Source organism: Gouania willdenowi, chromosome 21, assembly GCF_900634775.1.
Source record: "Gouania willdenowi chromosome 21, fGouWil2.1, whole genome shotgun sequence".
Lineage (NCBI taxonomy): Eukaryota > Metazoa > Chordata > Actinopteri > Blenniiformes > Gobiesocidae > Gouania > Gouania willdenowi.
Window position 1 is genome coordinate 9,471,427 of NC_041064.1, and position 23,856 is coordinate 9,495,282.

At 41.9% G+C, this 23,856-nt stretch overlaps 1 protein-coding gene across 1 annotated transcript; it reads right to left on the minus strand.

Annotated features, from left to right (window-relative positions):
- Positions 1–271: 271 nt before the first annotated feature.
- heg1 (heart development protein with EGF-like domains 1) lies at positions 272–22,000 on the minus strand. The gene is made up of 14 exons (XM_028435710.1): positions 21,562–22,000; positions 14,414–15,395; positions 12,300–12,844; positions 5,826–5,939; positions 5,559–5,681; positions 4,784–4,887; positions 4,648–4,703; positions 4,402–4,562; positions 3,469–3,603; positions 3,293–3,335; positions 3,169–3,206; positions 2,951–3,038; positions 1,078–1,255; positions 272–995 (listed from the first exon to the last, which is right to left on the minus strand). Exons 1-14 carry the CDS (start codon positions 21,827–21,829, stop codon positions 852–854), a joined length of 2,979 nt encoding a protein of 992 aa, XP_028291511.1. The 5' UTR covers positions 21,830–22,000; the 3' UTR covers positions 272–851.
- Positions 22,001–23,856: the final 1,856 nt, after the last annotated feature.

Consider the following 23,856-nt stretch of genomic DNA (forward strand, 5'->3'; position numbering starts at 1 on the left):
GTTACCTAACATGAACTTCCTGTTCCATACAGGAAATTGCAATCTTAATCATATATACAGTTGCGCCAACAGGGGGGAAAAAAGAGAATATATTAAAACATTAACAAATTAATGAAGGTGATAATAACCAAAACATGGGCAGAACATGGTAAAAATAAACACATTTCAAGCAGAACACTGTGCAACAATTTTATTTAAATAGGAATGACTGACTAAAACGCCAGTATCAACCAATCACACACACACACACACACACACACACACGATAATAAAAAGCGTAAAAATAAAACTTTATGACAGAGAGCAAAATATGATACATCTTTACATTCAATTTTCAACAGTGTTGGTCTTTTATGTATACAGAAAACATCACACAAACAAAATAAGCATAACTTTCAAGATTCATACAACTCACTCACACACAATAACATTTGTTAGTGGATAATGGACATGTTTAAAATAAATTAACGATGAATTCCTCAGATAGTATTATTGTGTTAAGCTTAGTTTGTGCTTTTTTGGAAAAAATTTTATGTCACATTTTTGCAAAAGAATCTCAACACACGTGAACAAATCATGTCTACTCACATTACAGGTGAGTTTTCAAACAAATCTGCACGAGGTCAGCAGGAAGTGAAGCCAAATCTCACCACGGGAGAAAAACTGAAATATCAAAAGAGTGCATCAAATGTGAATCTGTGAAACAGAAACCATGTTGACCACACAAGCTAAAGTAAAGCTAAAACATGCCAACACACTCACACACACACACACACTCTGACAAACAATGCAATAAAATACTGATGGTAGAATTGGTTCTCCTAAACGTGTTCTTTGTCTGTGCACTTGTTTTAAAAGTAGTCCCGTCTCCGTGAATCATCACTGATGAACGACGGGTTCCACTGAGCAGGGTAGATGCACGAGTGGCGAGAGCCGGGCAGGCCTGTGAACGGGTACAGACCGTTTCTCTCCAGGTCTGAGTTACGTAAAGCAGGCTGAAGGAAAAAACAGAGAAAGGAGAAATCAGGTTAATTAATAAAGACCAAAGTGGGAGAGGGAGAAGACATGTTTTCTTACAGAGTAGTAGATGTCCGTCATCTGTAGCAGGTTTTTGGTGCTGCCGTTCTCCTGCATCTCGATAGTGTCCCTGCCCCATTCCATGGATATTCGGTTATTCTTCTGGAAGTCGGCATACGGCGACATCTGTAGGTCACCGCTCTTGAAGATGATTTTATTGAGATCGTTTTTGTCCTTTCTGAAAAATTCACCATTACTGTCAAACAACATTACAGTCGCTGATATTAGAAATGGCATTTTTAAATTGTCATAACAGACATTTTCTTCTATGAATAAAAGTCAGTGGAGCAATGAAATACATTCTCAGAACTGAGATGTAACCTGTGATATTCTTCTTTCAGTCAAAATGTTGGTGTAAATGCTTCAGGTATTTTTGTTGATGTTTTGAAAATTCTTCAGGTGTTTTTGTGTAGAATTGTATTTTGTTTGATGCATAGCAGCCTCACTATAATTATCCTTAAACTTTATTATCATTATCATAGGGTCTTATACTCGTCCTGCAGTATTCAACCATTTTGAACACGTAAGGCATCAAAACGGGCTAGGCTAAAGCTAAGTGTTAGTGCTAAAGTAATGCTGGGCTAGTGCTAAGTCAATGCAAGGCTAGTGCTAATTCTAATTCAACTTTATTTGTATATCGCAAATTACAACAAAGTCATCTCAATGCGCTTATCAAAATATAAAATTCATAATAAGAAAGAAAAAACCCAACAAGATCCACATTCTAATTATAAGTTAATGCTAGGCTAGTGCTAAGCTAATTCAAGATTAATGCTAGGCTATTGTTAGGCAAGTGCTAAGCTAGTGCTAAACTAGTTCTAGACCAAAAGTACTTTTCAGCTATGCATCTTGCATTTTCTTCAGGAAATGCGCAATAATTGTAGTTGTATTTTTTTGGTCCTTTTTTTGTATTATTTTTTCCAACTTAAGTGCTTGTCAAGAACTAAAAAAATGAAGACAATTTAAAAACAATAAAAAATGTCTTTTCCAGTGAAAAATGTTTACCTGTACAAAGAGGATACTCTGTAGAAACATGCGGGCTGCGTCCGATTAGTCCCTCCTATCACCTTTCCTATCCACTTTTGCATAACTCCGTGAATGACATCACGGGGTTAAGGAAAGGTGTTAGGAGAGAAGTTAGGAAATGGCCATCATATTTGTTTTGGCAGTCCGATGCACTTCCACTAGGTGACGTAATAACTTGACGGCCGCAAATTTTAGTGACGTCTGCCGTGGTGAAAAAACTACACATTTCCGGAAATTAACTAAAAGCACATTGTGAACACTTTTGCGCTAATATAATATCAAATACGACATGGTTTAAATGTAAATCAAAGGAAAAGAGGCCACCAGGCTACGAGGAACAAAAGTGAAACTAAAAGAACGTCACATTGAGAATGGTTTCTCACACTCACCTTCCGCTCACAAATATGAATTATGTTGAATAAAAAAAATAAAAATGTCTCTGATTTGTATTCTTGAACCAGTCAGTTATAATCTGATAATATGTCTTACATATAATAAGATATGGGTTTTAGATTATTTAAAGTTGTTTAAGGCATATTATTGCATTGAACTTGCATGATCTCCGTTACTTGTCAGCGCTCGGGTGTGTGTGTCCCTTTAAATGTTGTCGCCGCAAGGAATTGTGGGTCAGCATTACCTCATCTCCTTTGGTAAAGGATGTATCAATGTTGCCTAGGCTAAAGGAGGTAAAAAAAAAGGGAAAAATTTAGTCTCTTTTCCTGAGCTTAAAGAGAACTTGGACGTTCTTTATCATGTCCACCACTTAAACACTTCCGGGGGTGAAGGAACAGTGGATAGGAAAGGAGATAGGAGGGACTATTCGGACGCAGCCTAGGGGCAGACTTACCTGCAGCAGGTGACGATGAGAGCAATGATGAGAACGAGGAGCAGGGCGCCCCCTGCAGGTGCCACCACAACTGCTATCAGCTTGTAAACTGTAAAGTTAAAACAAAAAAAATGTATCAAAGAACAACAAAGGAGTAAAACCAAAGCTGAGCAGAAGACGTATAATATACATAATATAATTTGCAGCTTGAAAAATACTGAATAGTTTACAGCACTCACAGTTTCCACAGTTGAATCCTCCAAATCCAAACATGCACCTGTGAACCAGAAGCTTCAGTTAACTATTCTTTCACTATAGCCAAATACATGTTAAAGACGAATATAGGGATTAAACCAAACATACGGGACACATGTGCCATTTTCCAGCTTGTAGCCATCGCCACATTCTGTAATAGAATGCATGTATGTGTGTTAGGAAACGTTTTACTCATATTTCTTAGAAGAAGTTGCATGTATATTGGAAATACAAAACAGCCGTAGTTTTGTGCAATATATATATGACGTATGATGGGATTTTACCCAGGCAGGACAAGTCATCAGCGTTGTGTTTGTAGTATCCAGGCTGACACTGACAGGAAGCCGTGCCACTGCTGTCGGAGCAGCTCGAACGTTCAGTGTCGCACTGAGTTTTCTGGGCAACACACAGGCTCTCCTCTAGAATACAGTGGGAAAATGACAATGTCGTGTTTAAAAAACTAAATATAACTTTGTAAAAGATTTGAGATTGTAGAGCATGATTTGATAGTTTGTTTGCTTGTTTTTTGAAGCAACAATTGCAAAAACATTATCACATGTTTTATGGCACAACAAGAAAAGAGACCCTCATAGAGTTGAACAGTGCCCTCTAGTGGTGGTGGATCACAATTCCACATTAAGGCTTTTTTATTGCCATTTTCATGTTTCCATGAAAACAAAATTTGTTTCTCGGGGCCAGCAGCATACAATAATAGAAATATTTACAGAAATATAGTGCAATATAAAAATAATACAACATAAATAAATAATAAAAATGCATAATAAAAAAGTACATACAAGTACAGTAGAAATAAGAGTGGAGGTACCAAGGTGGATGTTTTTTTTTAAACATGAAATTAGTTCATGCCACCCTGAAAAGCAGCAAACGGGTTGGAAAATGGGTGGATGGACATTAAATTAGAGCCAAAGGTCACATGACAGTTTTTTGTGGGTGCAGAATTGTTTTTTATATATTTTTTGCGCTGAAGGTTTTTTAGTACTTGAGGATATTTTTTTCGTAATTTTCGTGTGCAAAAACATGACGCACTTGTTTAATGGGTACGTTTCTTATTTGCAACACAAAATGCATTAGTTTGTGAGAGATTTTTTGTTTGTTTGTAAATCATTTGGGCGTGAGTAAAACGTGAGGTTTTGGCATGATTTTTAACTACATACAGTATGATGGGTTCGATTACAATATTCATTACTGAAACCTACTGTGGTATGTGAGCTGGTGGTGCAGGACCACTCGACAGTGAGACAACGAGGAGCTGCAGTTGCCCAATGACATCTGGATGCTGTTAAAGACTTCAGCTGTCGTCACATCAGTGGAGATGGAAAACATGTTGACTGCTAAGATATGAACTCCTTTCCCTTCCCTGTGAGGAAAGGAGAGAACATTGTTTGGTGAGTTAAGACAAAAAGAATTTGCTGATTAAAACTCTTCACGTGTGGTAAACTTACCGCTTACTGAGTGTTGAGCGGCTGTAACCTTGAATAACCGACAGCGACATGTTGAGCTGCAGCAAAGACGAGAATACACAAATAATTGAATCGAATAGTTTCATGAAAATGAGCAGAAATCTGAAGCGCGTCTCACCAGCTGGAGGATCTCTCTCTGGATCTCATGCATGGCGGTGCTCTTGAAGCTTGTTGGTTCGTGTGGCTGCCTGTTTATGTTGAACGTTCCTAAAAACGTCTTTGCTGTGAAAAAACAAACAAAAACACACTCAGCAAATTTTAAGGCATATTAGATCACTACACTATACCAGACATGCAACTGTTGGCCCGTGGGCCACATTCGGCACTTGGTTTAATTTTGTGCGGCCCCTAAAAACACACAAAAGGACAGAAAAATACACAAAACGGCAAATTGACACAAAAAAATTCAAATTTACAGAAAAATAGACAAAAGGACAAATTTAATTAAACAATAGTACAACAAAAATACAATTATACACAAAAGTACATGATGAATTTACAAAATATCAACAAAAATACCTGAAAAATGTATAAAACATAAATAAATACACGGAAATGACTCCAGAAACACACAAAATGACAAACAAATAAACGAAACGGCTAAAATACACAGAATAATTATAAAAAAAAACCATACAAATTTACTGAAAAATAGAACAAAAGGACAAGAGAAAATACGTTAAAGGACAAACAAAAATACACAAAGACAACAAAACACAATTATACAGAAAAATACCTGAATAATTCATAAAACCTAAAAAATACACATACATTACTCAAAAAAACAACACAAATACAAACAAATCCTTTATTCTTTCCTGTATTAATGCTCAGATTGGTCATAATTCTTAATGCTGATGTGAATGTTGTAACTTTTTGATGGATTGTATTACCTCTGGTACATGTGCGTCCATCCTCCAGGTCAAAGCCAAGCGGACATTCACAACTAAAGGAGCCTTGAGTGTTGACACATATTGAGCCCAGTGGGCAGGGGTCCTGCTCACATTCATCCACATCTGCACACACAGACCAAACATATCACTGAAACGTAGCTCAAAGTTACTTTAAATCATTCACTCTAATATGAACCTTAACTTAAAGCTGAGGAAAGGCTGATAAAGTCAGAAAGTGGAGGAGACTAAAGGAGAAGCTTGGCTCACCTTGGCTACAGGTGGGTCCTGTCCACGCCTGCTGACAGTGGCACACGAACTGATGCTTCATATAGCTCACACACATCCCTCCGTTCATGCACGGGTTCGACACACAGGGGTTTTCTGGAGTTGAAAAAATGACAGAAAAATGAAAACTGAACTGTGCGCACACGTCTTTAACTACAGTGTATGTGAAGCCTTTAGATGAGACAAAAGACAAACGTACAGATTCTTCATATTGTGATGTCGGTGAATCCAGCCTTGGTGTTGTTCTGTGTTGCCATGTCTGGGTTGCCACGTTGGGTGTTTCCCGTGTGTGTTTGCCGCCCTGGGTTGATGTATGTGATTGTGACGTTTCCTTTTGTTGTGTCCTCACTCTCGCGTTAGTTCGTGGCACTACAGTCACACCCAAGGCTGCTGTCAAGTTGCCGAAATATGACGGCACAAACCAGCTGGAGTTATACCTCAAACAGGTTCGAATCGCTGCAGCACACAATGGATGGAGCGAAGGAGACACCGCCACACATCTGGCCCTCGCACTGGAAGGCCGGGCGCAGCAGGTGCTTCTGGACTTGGCCCCAGCAGAGGAGCGGAACTTGCTCGCACTGTCTCCGGCGTTAGAACGGCGGTTCGGACAGCGCTCATCAGAGACAGCAGAAAGAGAAAAGTTAAACAACCGCCGCCGCGAAGGAGAAAGCCTGGGCGCCTTTGCGGCGGACATTCAGCTACACGTTCGCAGGGGTTACCCACGTTTCCCCCACATGACGCAGGAAGAGTTAGCTCTCCCTGCGTTCCTGCAAGGACTCGCCCCCGAACGGCTCCGCCAACATGTTCGCCTGGCGACGCCTCAGACACTGGAGGAGGCGCTCCGGGAGGCAGAGCGTGTTGAAGACGTCATCTCCACAGCACTGGCGGCACCAAGCATTCAACCCTACGTCAGGATGGCTGACTATGACATTGAGGAGGTACGCCAAGCCCAGTCACCCACCCCGCAATTTCAGCAGCGACGTTCATCGACCAGACAGCGCCCACGCCGCTCATCTGACCGCTGCTATTGGTGTGATGAGCCTGCGACTGCCCCGCCCCCGCACCGAGAGTCAGAACAGCCCCGCTGGAGGGAAACGACAGCGGGATGGCCCGATGAGGGGGTCGCCATCCCAGCCCACCATACCCCTCCAAGGCCGTTGCACGCTGGTGGGACGTTTTGGTCATACCAAGGGACTGTATTTGACCTGCCAGCTTGATGATCAGAGCTGTCAGGCGCTCATAGACACGGGGTCTACCATCTCCCTGGTGCGACCGGGCGTTTTAATGGGTACCAGCGGACCACTGACGAATGCATGGACCCCCACCCAGACCCAGCTGATGACAGTGACGGGAGAAAAGACGGGGCTCACGGCGAGGAAGCTGCTTCGGGTCCGGGTTGGTGGTCAGGAGGTGGTGCACGAGCTTTGGCTGGCTGACATTAAGGAGCCGTGCATCATCGGCCTGGACTTACTGTCACACTGGGGAGCCTGCATCAACGCCACCAAAGCAAGCATCACACTGGGGGGCGTGACCATCGGGCTGCAACGTGGAAGGAAGGCAGGCATAACCAAGAGAATTAACGCAGTCAGCAGTTCCACGCCAAACACCTATAAAGCACCAGTGAGGATCCCCTCCACCAGCAACTCCCCCTCCGCGGAATCAGCGAGAGCGGTGCAGGAGCTTTTACAACGCAGCTGCAATGTATTAAATCCCCGACAAAAGCAAGATTTGGAGGGCCTCCTAAAAGACTTTGTGGACATTTTCGCTGCCAAGGATGAGGACTGTACACAGACGGGGTTGGTCCAGCACCACATTGACACGGGCTCAGCCCCGCCTGTTCGCTTACGTCATCACAGATTGGCGTTCGCCAAGCGACAGGCAGCGGCAGACATGATCCGTCAGATGGCAGCTGATGGAGCGATTGTGCCGTCTGACAGCCTGTGGGCAGCACCAGCCGTGCTGGTTAAAAAGAAAAATGGGAACTGGCAATTTTGTGTGGATTATCGACGTCTAAATAGTGTCACTAAGAAAGACTCTTATCCCCTCCCCCGGATCGATGACGCACTGGATTGGATTGCTGGTTCCAGTTGGTTCAGCTCCCTCGACCTGCGGAGTGGTTACTGGCAGGTGGAGTTGGCCCCTGACGCTAAACCGAAAACGGCTTTCACCATCGGTCAGGGACTGTGGCAGTTTCGGGTGATGCCGTTTGGGCTCTGCAACGCACCAGCAACGTTCGAGCGGCTGATGGAGCGGGTCTGGCTGACGTACCCCGAAACCGGTGCGTCATTTACCTGGATGACCTGCTGGTGCACGCTGGAAGCTACGAGGGTGCCCTGGCTAACCTACCGAGGTGTTCACTGCCATTCGCTGAGCCGGACTGAAGTTGAATCCAGCCAAGTGCAGCCTTTTGGCTAAAGAGACCGAGTTCCTGGGTCATGTGGTGAGCGCTGACGGGGTAGCCACTGACCCCGCTAAGGCCGCCACTGTCAGAGACTGGCCTGTTCCCACAAATGTCAGCGAGGTGCGGAGCTTCCTGGGACTGGCGTCCTATTATCGGCGTTTCATTCAAGGTTTTGCCACCATAGCCAGCCCTCTTCACCGCCTGACAAATAAAGGTCAGGCCTACCGGTGGGATGACGCGTGTGCTGCCGCATTTAACCAACTCAGAGCAGCTCTAACGGAGGCTCCGGTCCTGGCTTTTCCAGATCCCCGCCGACCTTTCATCCTCGACACGGACGCCAGCAAAACGGGGGTTGGAGCAGTCCTGGCACAGCAAGGAGATGATGGAGAACGCGCAGTTGCTTACTTCAGCCGTGCTCTGAACCGAGCTGAAAGGAATTATTGTGTAACACGACGGGAGCTGTTGGCGGTGGTCTCAGCGGTGCAACACTTCCGATCATACCTGCAGGGCAGCCGTTTCACTCTCCGGACTGATCACGCCTCCCTCACCTGGCTATTGAGCTTTAAACAGCCGGAGGGGCAGGAAGCACGGTGGCTCGAGACTCTGCAAGGTTATGATTTTGACATTCAGTATCGGGTTGGCCGTAACCACGGTAACGCTGATGCACTTTCCCGGCGGCCCTGTGTGACAGAAGAGTGCCGCTACTGTGACCGCCAGGAGGAGCGGGACCAAGTACCGACAGTGGCTGCTGCCGAGGCTACTGAGGAGTTTGCTACGCTGTCCCCGTTAGATACGGTGGCTGGTAAGTGTCAGGTGAATGCATTTACAGAAATGAACACAAATGCAAACAGGTCACAACACGAATGCAAACCGGCCACAACGGAAGTGTTTCCGACGGACCGGTATTGCAGTCGGACGGGTATTATGATATGATAGCCTGATATGAAAAATATAAGAGTATCCTAATCAACTTTCACTTACTTTCACTTAATTTCATACGTGTTTCGATGTCTTCTTCTTGTTCTTAACTGTTCGGGTGGGTTAAAAACATCCACCAGAAACGTGTCCGTCTGTAATACCGGTCCGTCAGAAACACTTCCGTTGTAGCCATTTTGCATTCGTGTTGTGACCTTTTTGCATTTGTGTTCATTTCTTTAAATGCATTCACCTGACACTTCCCGGCCACCGGGTTTCCGCAACGGAAGTGTTTCCGACGGACCGGTATTACAGACGGACACGTTTCTGGCGGATGTTTTTAACCCACCAGAACAGTTAAGAACAAGAAGAAGACATCGAAACGCGTATGAAAGTAAGTGAAAGTTGATTAGGACACTCTTATATTTTTCATATCAGGCTATCATATAATATCGGTCCGACTGTAATACCGGTCCGTCGGAAACACTTCCGTTGTGGCCGGTTTGCATTCGTGTTGTGACCTGTTTGCATTTGTGTTCGTTTCTGTAAATGCATTCACCTGACACTTCCCAGCCACCGTAGTTAGAGCTGAGACAGCAACAGGAGAATGACACTACGCTGGCTGCGGTGAGGAGCTGGCTGGAGGCTGGACAGCGACCGGAGTGGGCTGCCATGTCTGCACAAAATCCGGAGCTGAAGTCCTACTATTCCCAATGGAACAGCATTGAACGTCACGATGAGATGCTGTATCGGCGGTAGCAGGCTCCGGAGCGAGGAGGCGACATCCTCCAGTTGCTGGTTCCCCGAGCGCTCCGTCCCCAAGTCCTTCGGCTGACCCACGGCTCAACGGCGGCGGGTCATTATGGGAACGCTAAGACTCTTCGTCGTCTCCGAGGACGGTTCTACTGGCCCGGCTGTCGCAGAGATGTTGAGCTGCACGTCCACTGCTGTGACAAGTGCACTGCTCGGAAGGGCCCTTCCCAGCGCTCCCTAGCACCGCTGCAGCAGTACCTGGTGGGAGCCCCGATGGAGCGAGTGGGAGTGGATATCCTCGGCCCGTTTCCCGTGACTGACGCTGGGCACCGCTATGTTCTCGTGGCCATGGATTATTTCATCAAGTGGCCGAAGGCATATGCGGTGCCGGATCAGAGTGCCAATACCACCGCAGAGAAGCTGGTTGAGGAGATGTTCACTCGTTTCGGAGTTCCGGCGGAGCTCCACAGCGATCAGGGCCGAAACTTCGAATCCCAGGTCTTTAACGAGGTCTGTCGGCGGCTCGGGGTACATAAGACCAGAACCACACCTCTTCACCCCCAAAGTGACCGATTGGTGGAGCTGTTTAACCGCACTCTTGCAACCCAGCTCGCTATTCTGACCAGTCATCATCAGCGGGACTGGGACCGGTATTATCCGCTGGTCCTCTGGTCGTACCGCACTGCAGTCCAGGAGTCCAGTCAGTGCACACCGGCAGCCCTTATGTTCGGGCGGGATCTCCGGACACCGGTGGATTTAGTGTTCGGAGCCCCACCTGAACCGGAGATCACTGGTGGAAAAGAAATGGATTATTATCGGCGGCTGAGGGATCGCCTTCACGAGATCCATGATTTTACCCGCCAGGCTCAGACCAGCGCTGGAGTGCGTCAAAAGCGGGCGTATGACACACGGTGCAGGGGACAGGTGTTTGCTGCGGGAGACAAGGTGTGGGTATACTGTCCCGCGCGGAAGAAGGGAGTTTGCCCTAAACTGAGCAGCCAGTGGCAGGGGCCCGGTGAGGTGATGGACAAACTGAATGATGTGGTGTACCGAGTGCGCATGCCGATCAGGGGACGAGTCGTGGTGTTGCATCGGGACAGACTTGCACCATACCACCCACAGGCTCTACAGACTGCCGAGGGAGAAGATGGACTGATTTCCGCTCTCGCGGGTGAGCTCCACTCAGCGGTGACACCCGAGGAGCGCGAGCGCCCTGTGCGGACCCGCAGGCGCCCTGGTTACCTAACGGATTATGTGGACTAATGTGGTTGCCGGGACGGCTGACCCTTTAGAAGGGGGCTATGTGATGCCGGTGAATCCAGCCTTGGTGTTGTTCTGTGTTGCCATGTCTGGGTTGCCACGTTGGGTGTTTCCCGTGTGTGTTTGCCGCCCTGGGTTGATGTATGTGATTGTGACGTTTCCTTTTGTTCCTTCAGCAATCCTTATTTCACGGCGCATCCACACTACAATATTATAACTTCAAACCTTGGACAAAACTGTTTAATTTGGTATTTTTTCTGTCATGCTTAAATATTTGTTTTAGACTTTATATTCAGGAACATTTTTATGTTACTAAAGAGTTTAACACAGCACAATAAAGTTCAACATTATAAAATAAATTGATTTGCAATGTTCTAATTTGGTAAACAAGCTACAGATCAGGATGGAAAATGGATAAAACTCCAAATAATTGAGTAAATGTATATTAATAAACTTAAAGGCAGTGGCTATCTGTATGGTTGCTGTATCATTATACCGACATTCTATCTGTACGCAGCGCCCCTCATTGGCCACTTTAGGTCATGTGACTAAGACTAAACCTAACCCTAAGACACTACGTACGTGTACTTCGGTAAAAGTACTAATAGCACCGAGGTTGTCCGTACGGCAACCAACGCTTTCAAATTTAAATAAAATTAATTTAGGCAATCTGTAGTCTGTATACAGTAGACATTAAATAAAGATTAAAAAGTAAGTTATTGGAAATTAATGAATCCAAAAATAGATACATTTTAAAGCAATGATTGCCAAACATTTTCTGCTGCGCCCCACATTTGAAGAATGAAAAATTTTGCAATCGCATATTGTAGAACAGTTAAAAAAAAAAAAAAAAAAAAAAATCTTCATCTATGAAGTCCAAAAAACCTCCAAAACATTTTCTATTTTTTTTCAGGCTCAAGGTTCAGTAAGATTGTTCTAGATTCCTCCCCCCACCTCCACCCCCACTTGTGAAGCACTGTTTTAGAGTAGAGAAATACTATTAATGCCCCACATAAGAAAAAACTTAATTGATTCATAATAAACAGTTCTAATCCCCACAGCTGACACTGCCTTCCAAATAAAATCCTGTACACACCCTTTCAAAGTAAAAGCGTTCCATGACTCACTGGGTGGTGGTGGTGGTGGTGGGGGTGGTGGTGGTGGTGCTCTGGTTGTCTGAATAACTGTAGTAGTCGGTGTTGTCACCACCTGCTCCGTCACTCCACTGTGCGTCTGTTTACTGGAGGTGTGCTCCCACTCTGTGCTCCTGGTTGGGGGGGGGCTGTGGGTGTAGAAGGAGGTGGAGGTGGTGACGTACTGACGGTGCACTTCGGTGGCTCTCTCAGTTTGTGTGTTTGTTGCAGTCTGCAGGGTGGAGGCATGAGTGGGGGCAGACGTCCCAGTAGAGGTCTCCTGTGTCTGAATGGGGGTCAGATGAAGAGTCGGGGAGGTGGCGGAGGTCTGCAGGGTCAAGGTGGGGGTGTATGTAGAGGGAGCTACAGATAAACGGGTGGGCTCTGTTTGAAGAAGTTGGGTGGAGCTAGTGGAGATGATGCTACTGGAGGTGGAGGATGAGGTCACAGATCTGGGAAGGGTGGCGGTGGTGCTGCTGGGGGGCGTGGTCAGGTTAAATGTAGTAGCTTTGTAAGAGTCTTCTTCAGGCAAATGGGAGCTGGTAATGAGAACATAACACAGAAGGATATCTGTTCACTTGTTTCGCTTCTTCAGATTAAACTATTTGTTGGGAATAAAAAGGTTATATTCGTCTTTTTGGAAGAATTCTATCTTGTGCTTAAAGGCAATAGTGGGACTTATTCCCCATTACTGTGTACTGTACATACAGAACATAATCATATTCTTCTTGTCTTTTATTCCTACTTTACCCACGACATGGTTCAGCTAAAGCAGTAGTTCCCAATCTTTTGCTTGTCGTGATCCCATTTTTATATCACAAATTGTTGGCAACACTCGAGAAATTCTCTCTAAAATTAGTTTTTTGTTATACTGTGATACAAAATTACAAATACAGTGACGATATGCACCAGCTGAAATATTTTCATACAGCTTTTTATTTGAACTAGATTTATATTTGAGAAAGTGAAAGTATAGAATACATGTGGGGTTTTAATTTAAAAAATAATATTCATAAAAGATCTGAGGTTTTTGCCTCTTCCTGCACTCTATATCTATTTCTCTGATATTATTGTTACTAATATTTTGAATATCATTGTATATTTGGATTATTTTGTATATATTCTATTTTTATTCTTTTATTCTTTTATACTATTATTCTTTTACTCTATTTTTTAAGAGCTTAACAGGGAAATTGGGGAATTTATTTCATTATGTACATATTCATGGCAAATAATGCTTGAATCCTTGAATGATGTATTTAACTGTGCAGAATAAAACAAGAAATACATTTTAAAATAAATAAAAATTGAATCATACAATTTTCCATCCATCCATTCATTTTCTGACCCACTTGTTCCTGTTTTTCAGGGTCGCGGGGGTCTGCCGGTGCCCATCTCCAGCTCACACTGGGCGTTAGACAGGGTGCCAGTCGATCGCAGGGCAACACACATTCACACACACATTCACTCCTATTCCAATCAACAAGAAATACATTCAAAATAAATAAAAAAATGTAATCATACATTTTTATATTTTACTAGACATTTTAGGCTACCCCATTTTATTTTCAAACAACCCCACATGGGCCCTGAGCTAAAGTGTTAAATTACCGTAAACTAAATAAGCGTACTCGGGTATTGTCAGTTATCTGCGTCAGTGATCCTGATCATTATGTCGTGATTATTCACATTTTAAAGGCTTGGAATAAAATAATTAATTAATAACTATACAGTAAATCCAAATGCATGGACACCTTCATTTTTTACAAAATAATCGCAATGAAATGAGCAATCCGATCCAGTCCGGATGAAACTTGGTGGGCTAAATGAGGAACCGCGCTGACATGACGGAGTCAAATTTCATAAAGATTGGTCTATTACAAACTGAGGTACAAATTTTTCAATATTTGCCAGTAATGGAGATTTTTCAATTATTCAAACTGATCCAGAATCAGTCTATTGATCCAAATAACCGATAAAAATTGATAAAGTCTATTGCTGGTTAATATATCTTTTAGAGGGAAAAGTGCTACCTATTTAAGCTACTTGTAGCTTTGTATTAGCATGAAATGGGAGTGTTAATGATACAACTGATTAGCCAGACTTACCCGTCAGTCACAGTTACAGACACGCTGGTGAGGAAAACCTCTGTATCCATTACAGCCACATCTGTCACAGCATCACTGGAGCCTGTTGTACTGCTGCTGACTGTAGAGGGCGCTACAGTCAGAGCTGCTCCCCAGCTTTCCTGACTGATCTGGGATGAAGTCTCTACACTCATAGTGCTGGAGCTGTGGTTTCTGTTGGACGACTCTGTGGAAACTCCGGAACCTGAGCCCTGATCCGTGTGTGAGACAGTAGCAGGGCCTCCCAATGGTGGCGTGGAGGCAGGTGTGGAGGAAACTGGTGCTACAGACTGTTCAGTGGTGCTCTCTGTCACTGATGGTGTTGTGTTTTCTGATGGTGGAGTGTGTTGATGCTGGGCAGTGTTGTGGGTTGCTCTGGGATTAGCAGAGCTTCCTGTCTCTGAAGAGCTCATGTGCTGGTCTGTTGTTTGCGTCTCCTCAGTGTTTACGTCTGGGTTAGTGTAGGTATAGTTCACAGTGTCAACAGGCCTGGGAGGAATGGGCCCAGTGAAGGGCGGCTGGTGGGAGGACGACTCCTCTGGGGAAGCAGAGGAGGTGCTGTTGGTGACGGTGGAGGTGACGGAGAGCAGGGTTCTCTCTCCAGCTCGGCTAATAGTGGTAGTGTAGGCAGCGTCTGTCAGCGCAGATGTCTGTGAGGACAGACTGAGGGTGGTATCAGCGCTGTCCTGAGGCAGACTGGCCTCATCTGTAATAATCTGGGACACAGAGTGCGAGTCGCTTTGGGTCTGGTGTGTGTTGGTCCTGTCCTCCCTGATGCTACTGCTGCTGATGATGCTACTGCTGCTGATGATGCTACTGCTGCTGATGATGCTACTGCTGCTGATGATGCTACTGCTGCTGATGTTGCTACTGCTGCTCTCAGTGGTGAGAGGCTCTATGGACACACTGATGTCCTCATGGTTCCTGCTGCTTGTTTCTGTGAAGGCCTGTGTTGGTTCAGTGGCTGTTAATAAAACAGAACAAAAATCAGACGTTTCATCACTTTCAGTAAAATCTTACTCTTGGCTTCAAAAGAATAAGTAAAAACACTGTTAGGGGCGATATATCGCGATATTACGTTGCACGATTTTCGGATCAATTCATTATTTATTTTATTTTTTTAACCTTTATTTAACCAAGAAAGCATTTTCCACTGCAGGAGACATTGCACGTTGACCAGCTTGTGTTTTTTCAATAAAATCTAAAAAGAAAGTACAAACTTTCTGCATTTATTTGTTGTTCTAGGCATATACCTCACTTAAGTTGCACTAAAGTCAAAGTTGGTTTAAAAGCCACAAGCAGATTCTATGTTATATTTTTATTTTAAGTTGTTAACACATGACATGTTAAAGCCAATGTTTTGAGTGTAAAATATGCCAATAAAATATATTTCATACATGATGTTCTCATGAAGGTGTACACATTTACAGATTAGTTGTTTCTTAAGTCACATATTTAAAAAGAAAATGGCAATAATCGCCTTATACTTTAATATCGGGAAGGATATATCGTATCCTGACCTGTGTATCGGGATACGAATTGTGTAACCAGATGCCATGCAATACACACCGATAGGTACTGTGGTATTCTTTAATCTTATCTGTAAGTAATAATGTTCCTCCACTGCCTTACTATGTGTTTTTTTTCCCTTAATTTTCCCTTTCTGTATTTGTAATGCTTTTGCGTCTTTTGGCTGCTGTAACGTGCATTTCCCCACTGTTGGATACAATAAAGTATAATCTATCTAAAACAGGATATTATAATTATATTAATTAAGGGAGGAGATGGTTTCTTAATATTTATTATTAAGAAAAGGAAGATTGGTTGCTGATTAGCACAGAGAGAAGTAAAATAATGAGTATTTTAGCGACTCGAAGCCTACATACACAGAACATTTGGTAAAAGTATTCCTTACATGCTTTGAACAATCTCAAAGCAGAATATGCCGAGAAAAACTACTACAATTATGGTGGCAAAGCACAGTCAAACCAAATATTTCATTAGCCACACTTTGTTAAAGCTGAAAAGTTTCTTTTCATCTCCACTGTAAACACTCTCGTATTGACATTTTTGGAAAAGTTATGAGCTATGCATTGTGGGATGTGTATCGTGTAGTCCCATAGAAGTGTTTTTATTCCATTCTTACTGTGTATTCTTGATTTTGCCCCCAAAAACTCTTCCAAAGTGACTTCCCAACACAATTTTGTGTTTTCACAGACTGAAAGTTGCAGGAAAACAATGGTGGATGTAGGGCTGGGCGATATATCGAATATACTCGATATATCGCAGCTTGTAGTCTGTGCGGTGTTGAAAATGACCATACCGTTAAACTCGCTGACTTTTTTTTAATTTTTTTTTTTAAATGTCATCTCAATGACAACATGCACAAAAGGGCACTATTTGTTTTAAAATATTGTAGTGGCATTATGTACAAAAAGTGCACTTTAATTTTGTGTTTTGAAATGCCATGTGAGTTGCATCCTGCACTAATGTCTTGTTTTGAAATGTCTCTGTGACAATTTTGCACAGAACGTGCACTTTCTGTTGACAATTTTATGTTTGAGCCACTCACTGTTTAATAAATACAGTTATGTCAACTTTGACTTAGTTGTGATATCCCCTTTTTTGCATGAAAGTTTAAAATTGGCATATATTAATGCAGTATGATCAAGAATGTTTTAATGTAGACATATAGAATCATCATACTGGTGTGATTTTGTGCATCAAAGTGTTAATTCAAGGGTAATGCAAAATACCGAGATATATATCGTGTATCGTGACATGGCCTAAAAATATCGCGGTATTTATAAAAGGCCATATCGCCCAGCCCTAGGTGGATGTTTATTTTCTGGCTTACATAAAAAAATCCAAATCCAAAATTGAATGTCTCATTGATACAGCAGATGAAAACTAGCCTGTATTGGCTAACTGTGGCTCATTTACAGCATGGCTGTTTATTAACGTCACGCATTGTCCCTTTTAAATAATCAATAAATACAAGTTGGAACAAAAATGGTGTCGAGCAAATCCCTGTCCTCATTGTCTGGCAAACAAATACAAAAAATGACAGTAAGAATCAAGTGAAAAAAACTTCTATGCATCCGTTTACTGGACTCCACATCCCACAATGCAAAGCCCAACTCTTCAATAAGTCAATAAGAAAGCACTTACAGAGGAGATTAAAACAAACTTTCAAGCAACAATTTAAACTTTTTTCATCTGTTTTCCAAACAATTGATCTTTGAATTATGTATCTATATTTATCTGCGAAAAAAAAAATTGTCTCCAGCAGCTTTAAATGATGAAAATCGATTATGCTGATAGATCTGCTGCATGTATCACTGATCCCACTAGAGGGCGCTGAACAGACCGTCTAACCTGCTGCACAATGGAAGAGAAGAAAGCAGTGCGCCTCATAGTTTAGGGTGGAGAACAACTGCTCCTCTTAACAATGGCTTCAAGTCCTATATATGGAGCCGACTCTCTGCTGGGAACGCATTTCCTTCCTTAGGCTGAGTGAGCAGAAGGCCGAGGCTGGACGCTGCCAGCATGGGCGTGTAGCCATGAACTCATTTCACTGTTTGCCTTAGAAATGTATTCAACACCGTGAAATGATTGTTTATTGACGACGATTGACATTTGGAGTTATGGACAACAATCTGCTCACAATAATGTATAACTTGACTAATTTGCACCCTGAATATTAACCAACTAATCCATTAAAGATGCAGTGGTGGGTTTTTGAAAATTAACAATCACGACAAAAACCCAATGGAACTAATTAGTTTGCTTACTGATAATTCACGCTACAAATGCATCCTTCTTAAGTCTGTTTGAATCTTAACGCCAGTATTCATCAGGCCTCTCTGTGGCCTCGCTGGTTTTGTTTCTGTCTATTTCTGATGCAGTCTAGTTTCTCTCTCTCTGGCTCTCCTCCAGGACTGAAACAACAGCATCAGTGCCACCAGCAGCTCCTGTACCATCCAAATCTGATTCAGACCAGAGTTCAACTTGAGAACGCTCACAGCACTCAAAAAAATAGGACCACATACTCTCTTTTACACTTAAAATTTGTATTATTCAATCGTATTATTACAATCTACTGAACATTAAATAGTATCAAAAGTAATAAATTAATATTCCATTTTCTTATTTTCAGATCCAATAACTCAAAACATGGTAACCATCACTTTTACTAGTGTGTAGCTTTGGAAGAGCATGGAAGCCGTTTTTAACATTTAATCGGATATGTCCCACATATCCACAATGCAATTGTTGATATCTAAAAATGGGAAAATACATTTTTACTAGTAACAATTGTCAGACGCCCTGTTCAGGGTGTACTCCCACCTTGCACCCAGTGTGAGCCGTAGAAAGACACCGGCAGACCCTGCGACCCTGAAATAGGACAAAGTGGGTCTGAAAATGGATGGATGGATTGTTACAATTGTTTTTTTAAACATGTTGAAATTCCTACTTCCAACAAGTTAATTTTGTCTTCTTTTTCCATCAACTTACTTTGAAATTTACCAAGGGGATTAAAATTTACTTTGATCTCCTAGGAGATCAAAGTACATTTCCTGAAAAATAGTTGTTTGAATAAATGAAACCTTGACATATTATGTTGAAATCCACTTGTATATAGGGATGTGCCGATATAACTTTTCCACTTCCGATACAATACCAATATTGTGGTCTTGGGTATTGCCCGATACCGATATTGTTACAATATCAACACGCATCAAACATACTTTTATTACTTATTTTGTAGTGTGGAATGTTAGAAAAAGCTCGATCAAGTGATGTTACTAAAACAAGGAACAATAGTCAACAATTCAAGTTCACTTCAATTATTTTTTTACTGTCAGTATATGGTGGGAACAACTGAGGGCGGGGACAAAAACAACAAAAACTTATCGGAGCACTTATATCGGAGATTTTAGATGCAGTCCGATAAAATACGATATTCATTTTCTGGCTGATATCGGACCAATATCGGATCGGGACACCTCTACTTGTACGGTATATATCTATAATTGTTATTCTTACTTGTGGAAAAGGAATTACTGTTATGTGTGATTAAATTAAATATATCTGCGAATACGTTTTGGCTAGTTAAAATGTGAAAATCAATTTTTTTCCAGATATCTAAAATTAACATTTCGACACGTCAAAATGTACTTTTCACTACTGAAAAAACTCAAATTGCCAAACGGCTTGCCATAGGAATAGTGCCATGTTTCAAAACCTTAAATTCCTTTAAACCTCGACTTTTTGAAGTCAGGATCAAATATTGGAAAAACTAGTATCGACTGGTTGAGGTTGGGGAAAATGTTGTATATTTAACATAAACCATCAATGTAGTAACTTAAGACCCAAAACAGTGATGATAATAACAGAGTTTTGTCTTTGAATCAGAATAACTGGACAGTCTTTTGAGTCAACTTTCCTTCTTTGTTTATGCAGCCATTTTTAATCCCCGAGTCGACCAGTGGACATTCCTAAACCAGTTTTGTGATTAACCACTGACCAGTATTTGATTTTTGCCAGCAAAATAAACATTTACTCTACTCGAGACAAACAAAGCAAATTGACCCAATTCTTACAACAGTATTGGTTGGATACAGGATCAAAACCAGTTGAGCTGAAGCAGCTTTTTAAGCTTTGGAGCAATCTCTGGAAGCTAGAGATCAGTTTAAACTGTTAGATATTTTAAATCGACACGCAAACCTCATGTAAACATGTCTGAATATTAAAGCACTTGCCCAAAAAAAGAATGGTTAAAGAAGGACATGGCACCTGCAACATCTACATCAGCTTTTTGTGTTTAGTCTGTTGGGTTATCTATGCTTTGACTAACAATGTGTAAATCATTCTATCAGCTAAACGTTACATACTACAATGTCATTTCCACTCTTTCAGGATAAATATATGGTAGAAAATATGTGGAGAAGCTAAATTTGAGTAGCTTTACAAAACAGTAGTTGGTTTGGTAATATTGAATATTTTGGGTAGTACGGTAAATTTCTATACATTTGCAGTATCCAACCTGATATATTAGTATGTAACAGTTTAAAACTGACATTAGAAATATAATGTCTACTTGTTTCAAAGAATTATTTTGATGTAAAAAAAAAAAAACAGAAGAATAATAGAAGAAAAGAATGAAACTATTTCTTCCTGTGCCTCAATTTGTTTTGACTTATTGTCCTTGCCCTGAACTTTCAAATACCAAATGCTCAAAAACTCCTTCACCATAATGTTCTAAACAATATATTGCAATACCTCATTCAAAAATAATTACATATTTCCCCTTTACTTTAGAATGATCATTTACTGTATACTCTACCTCTGCTGTCATTGCTTTGTAAATATCTGACATTTTAACACTAAAGGTGGGACAATACATTGTGTGACACTATATCGCAATATTAAAATGTGACAAGATCTATCGTTGATAGCGCACGTGGTATGGGGGGTTCCAACTATACCCAAGTTTCAATCCCTAATACATCTGCCCCCAGCGAGACTTAGTCAATATCCAAAGGTCTCAAATGTCACCAGAAAAAGTAATGATAAGCACATTTATATCATAAATCTGGCTCTGTATACTGTTGTTTGATGTTCATCAAAAATAATAATTGTCGGTTTCTGTTTTTGTGTTCTATTTACAGTGTGGCACTTTTTGCTTTTAAAATAAAAAAATAATAATCAAAAAATCTGTTATATTTGTGTTTAATGTTTGTATTATTACATTTTTATTATAAAGTGTCCTGAAAGGTGCTTATATAAAATGTATCATTATTATTAATAAATAAAAGCTTGGAGATTTTCCAAACAGCATTTTTCCCCATTATCCAAAATATCGTATAATATTGACCATTATCGTTTATCGCATCGTGATCACCGTCTATCGTCCCACCTCTGGCCACAACAGTTGAATACCATGCAGTATTGTTCATTTTCTGTGCATTTGCTTCTAAATTCAATGAGTTATAATTTCTATTACCTCCATGTGTATCGGAACATTCAGACAACACGTTTAGACTGTGTTATGATTACAGCCCTTCATCAGACACCTGTTGTAGATTCTACAGACGACCACGGACCGTTATGAGACGGAGTCTTACCGACGTCTGCATCGTGCGTGTGTTCGCTGTGCGTGAGCAGCAGCTTCCTCTGGGATGGTGATAAACTCTCACTGGAGGATGAAGTAGAAGTTGCATTGTTCTCAAAGTTCCTCAGCTCGTCCGTGGCCGCAGAGTAAGTGAATCCGTCCGCCGGGAACGTGCTGTTGTTCCCGGGGGTCCCTGCCCCGAAGGGGCCCGGCACACTGCGCGTGAGGGCCGCCGCCGCACACAAAACACACAGGAGTTGATTCAAAAAGCACGTTTCCATGATAGCAGCTCCGAAGATAGTTTCCTTAGAGTCGAAAGAGTGCCAGGGGAAAGTCCCGGGGGCAGCATGGGGAGGGGGGGGGGGCAAGGAGCAGCGGACACCGGTGCACTTTAACCGGGAAAAGAAGGAACCCTGCACTGCACGAGCTCCGCGCGAGAGCCGCAACTTTAGACCACGAGCAACGGAAGATAAGAGCGAGGCTGCAGGCTGTTATCACGGTGGAGGAGCCGGCTCCTCCTACCCCACACACACACACGCACACGCACACGCGCACACACACACACACACACAGGTGAGGTGTACAGTGCACCAAAAACATTCTATTTCTTCTTCACTGGTAAAACACATTTATTGTTTACTAGTTCTACTCGCCATGATCTTAAAATAGGACAAAGCGGATCTGAAAATGGATGGATGGGTAGTTTGTACACTCAAAATCTTACCAGTACTACTAGTAGACTGTTTTTAGTCTACAAGTAGTGCTCGTAATGCGTAAAGATTCACTAGTAGTTAGTAGACCTAATGCAAATTGGATTATAACCAAGTCCAGTAACCTGATGGGTTGTGATACATTCACAAGCCAATGGCAAGCCTTAAATTGCTTTTCCCCGCCCCCTTATTAGCATATTATGCTTAAGGTGCGTTCACACCTAACGCGACTTCAGCGACTATAGTTGCCGTGATGAGTCAGTGAACATAGTCGCGCTTTTTTGCTGATTGGAGGATGTTGCTATATCGCGCCACTCGAAGTTGCTTGAAAATGTAAAAATGTTCAACTTTGACTGACTTCCAGTAGATCACACGATTGAGTTGCTGGATTCACGCGAGTTGCGTGGCTTGAAGGGAGGTCACGTGACATTGCATCATTTACATTGACTTTGAATTTAATCTCGTCGCCAGAGTCACGTTTGATGTGAACGCACCTATACTTGTAGTGCTGGGAAAAAACTATTCACTTCACTAGCACTAGTAGTGACACTTTTTGCTTCACTAGCAAAGTGTCCTCGCGCACTAGTAAATCAAAATTTAGCATATGTATTCCAAATTTAAGTACTAGTAAAGCTTATCGATATCAAATTCATGCTCAAACGGCTTTCTATCGCTACAGCACTTCATAATATACAGTACCAACATGCAAAGAAGGTGAACATGAGTCAACGTATAGTCCTATTGAAATTACAACAACAAAAAATAATTGTAAATAAATGCATCCCATCTTTGGTATAGCTGTCCTTATTTATTGCTCACCTAACGCAGGAGATAAAATATGTAGGAGAAACTTTCATTTAGAAATGTAAAAATAAAACAAATCGAGTTGTTTTCATGTTTGGAAGCTGACATTTGCTCTTGCTTTGAAGGAATTATCAGACACTTTTGGTCCCAGGCTACATCCCAAAGTGCTATGCATTCATCCGTTCATTTTACAGAAATGGCAAACTATCGTTTTTGAATTGATGTACTTTGTAATGCTTGAAATCACAGATAGTTGGTATTTCTCTCAATGTCTGCCATTCATTGTTCAATGTATTTTGGTTGTTCTAACCTTTGACCCAATCCCACAATGTGATCCGTTAGCTTATCTGGTAATTACGATGCCAGCAGACATATAAAGGTTAGTTACTATTGCAGATGACAAATACAAAACATGCCATTGAAAAGGTAATGGAATAAAACTTTAAATTACTCTCCGGGTGCTGCGCAGAGGTTTCCCAATGCAAAAGTCATTTGATCTCTTCTTATTTTTTCGATTCCCATTCATCTTTACACATTTATCATTGTTTAATTCATTAGTACACAATCATGTTTACAAACTATTTGTACTTAATCTGTATTTAATTGTATATATCTTGTGCACATTTGGGCAGTGAAAAGTCATTGTCTCAGTAACTATTACCATATCTTGTTATGTCTGTTCCATACAAATAACTCATTAAATGATTTCAAATTTGATGACACAAATAGGTTCATAAATTAAAATATAACCTTTGTTAATATAAAGTAGATAAAAGAATGAACCAAATCTGATG

What these genes read in the sequence shown, in the direction of transcription:
- heg1 (XM_028435710.1), bottom strand. Translation starts at nt 21,829, where the DNA reads ATGGAAACGTGCTTTTTGAATCAACTCCTGTGTGTTTTGTGTGCGGCG. An exon ending in TGGACGCACATGTACCAGAG is followed by an intron (nt 4,888 to 5,558) that starts GTAATACAATCC and finishes GTTTTTTCACAG; the next exon opens with CAAAGACGTTTTTAGGAACG. An exon ending in TGATGACTTGTCCTGCCTGG is followed by an intron (nt 3,336 to 3,468) that starts GTAAAATCCCAT and finishes ATTCTATTACAG; the next exon opens with AATGTGGCGATGGCTACAAG.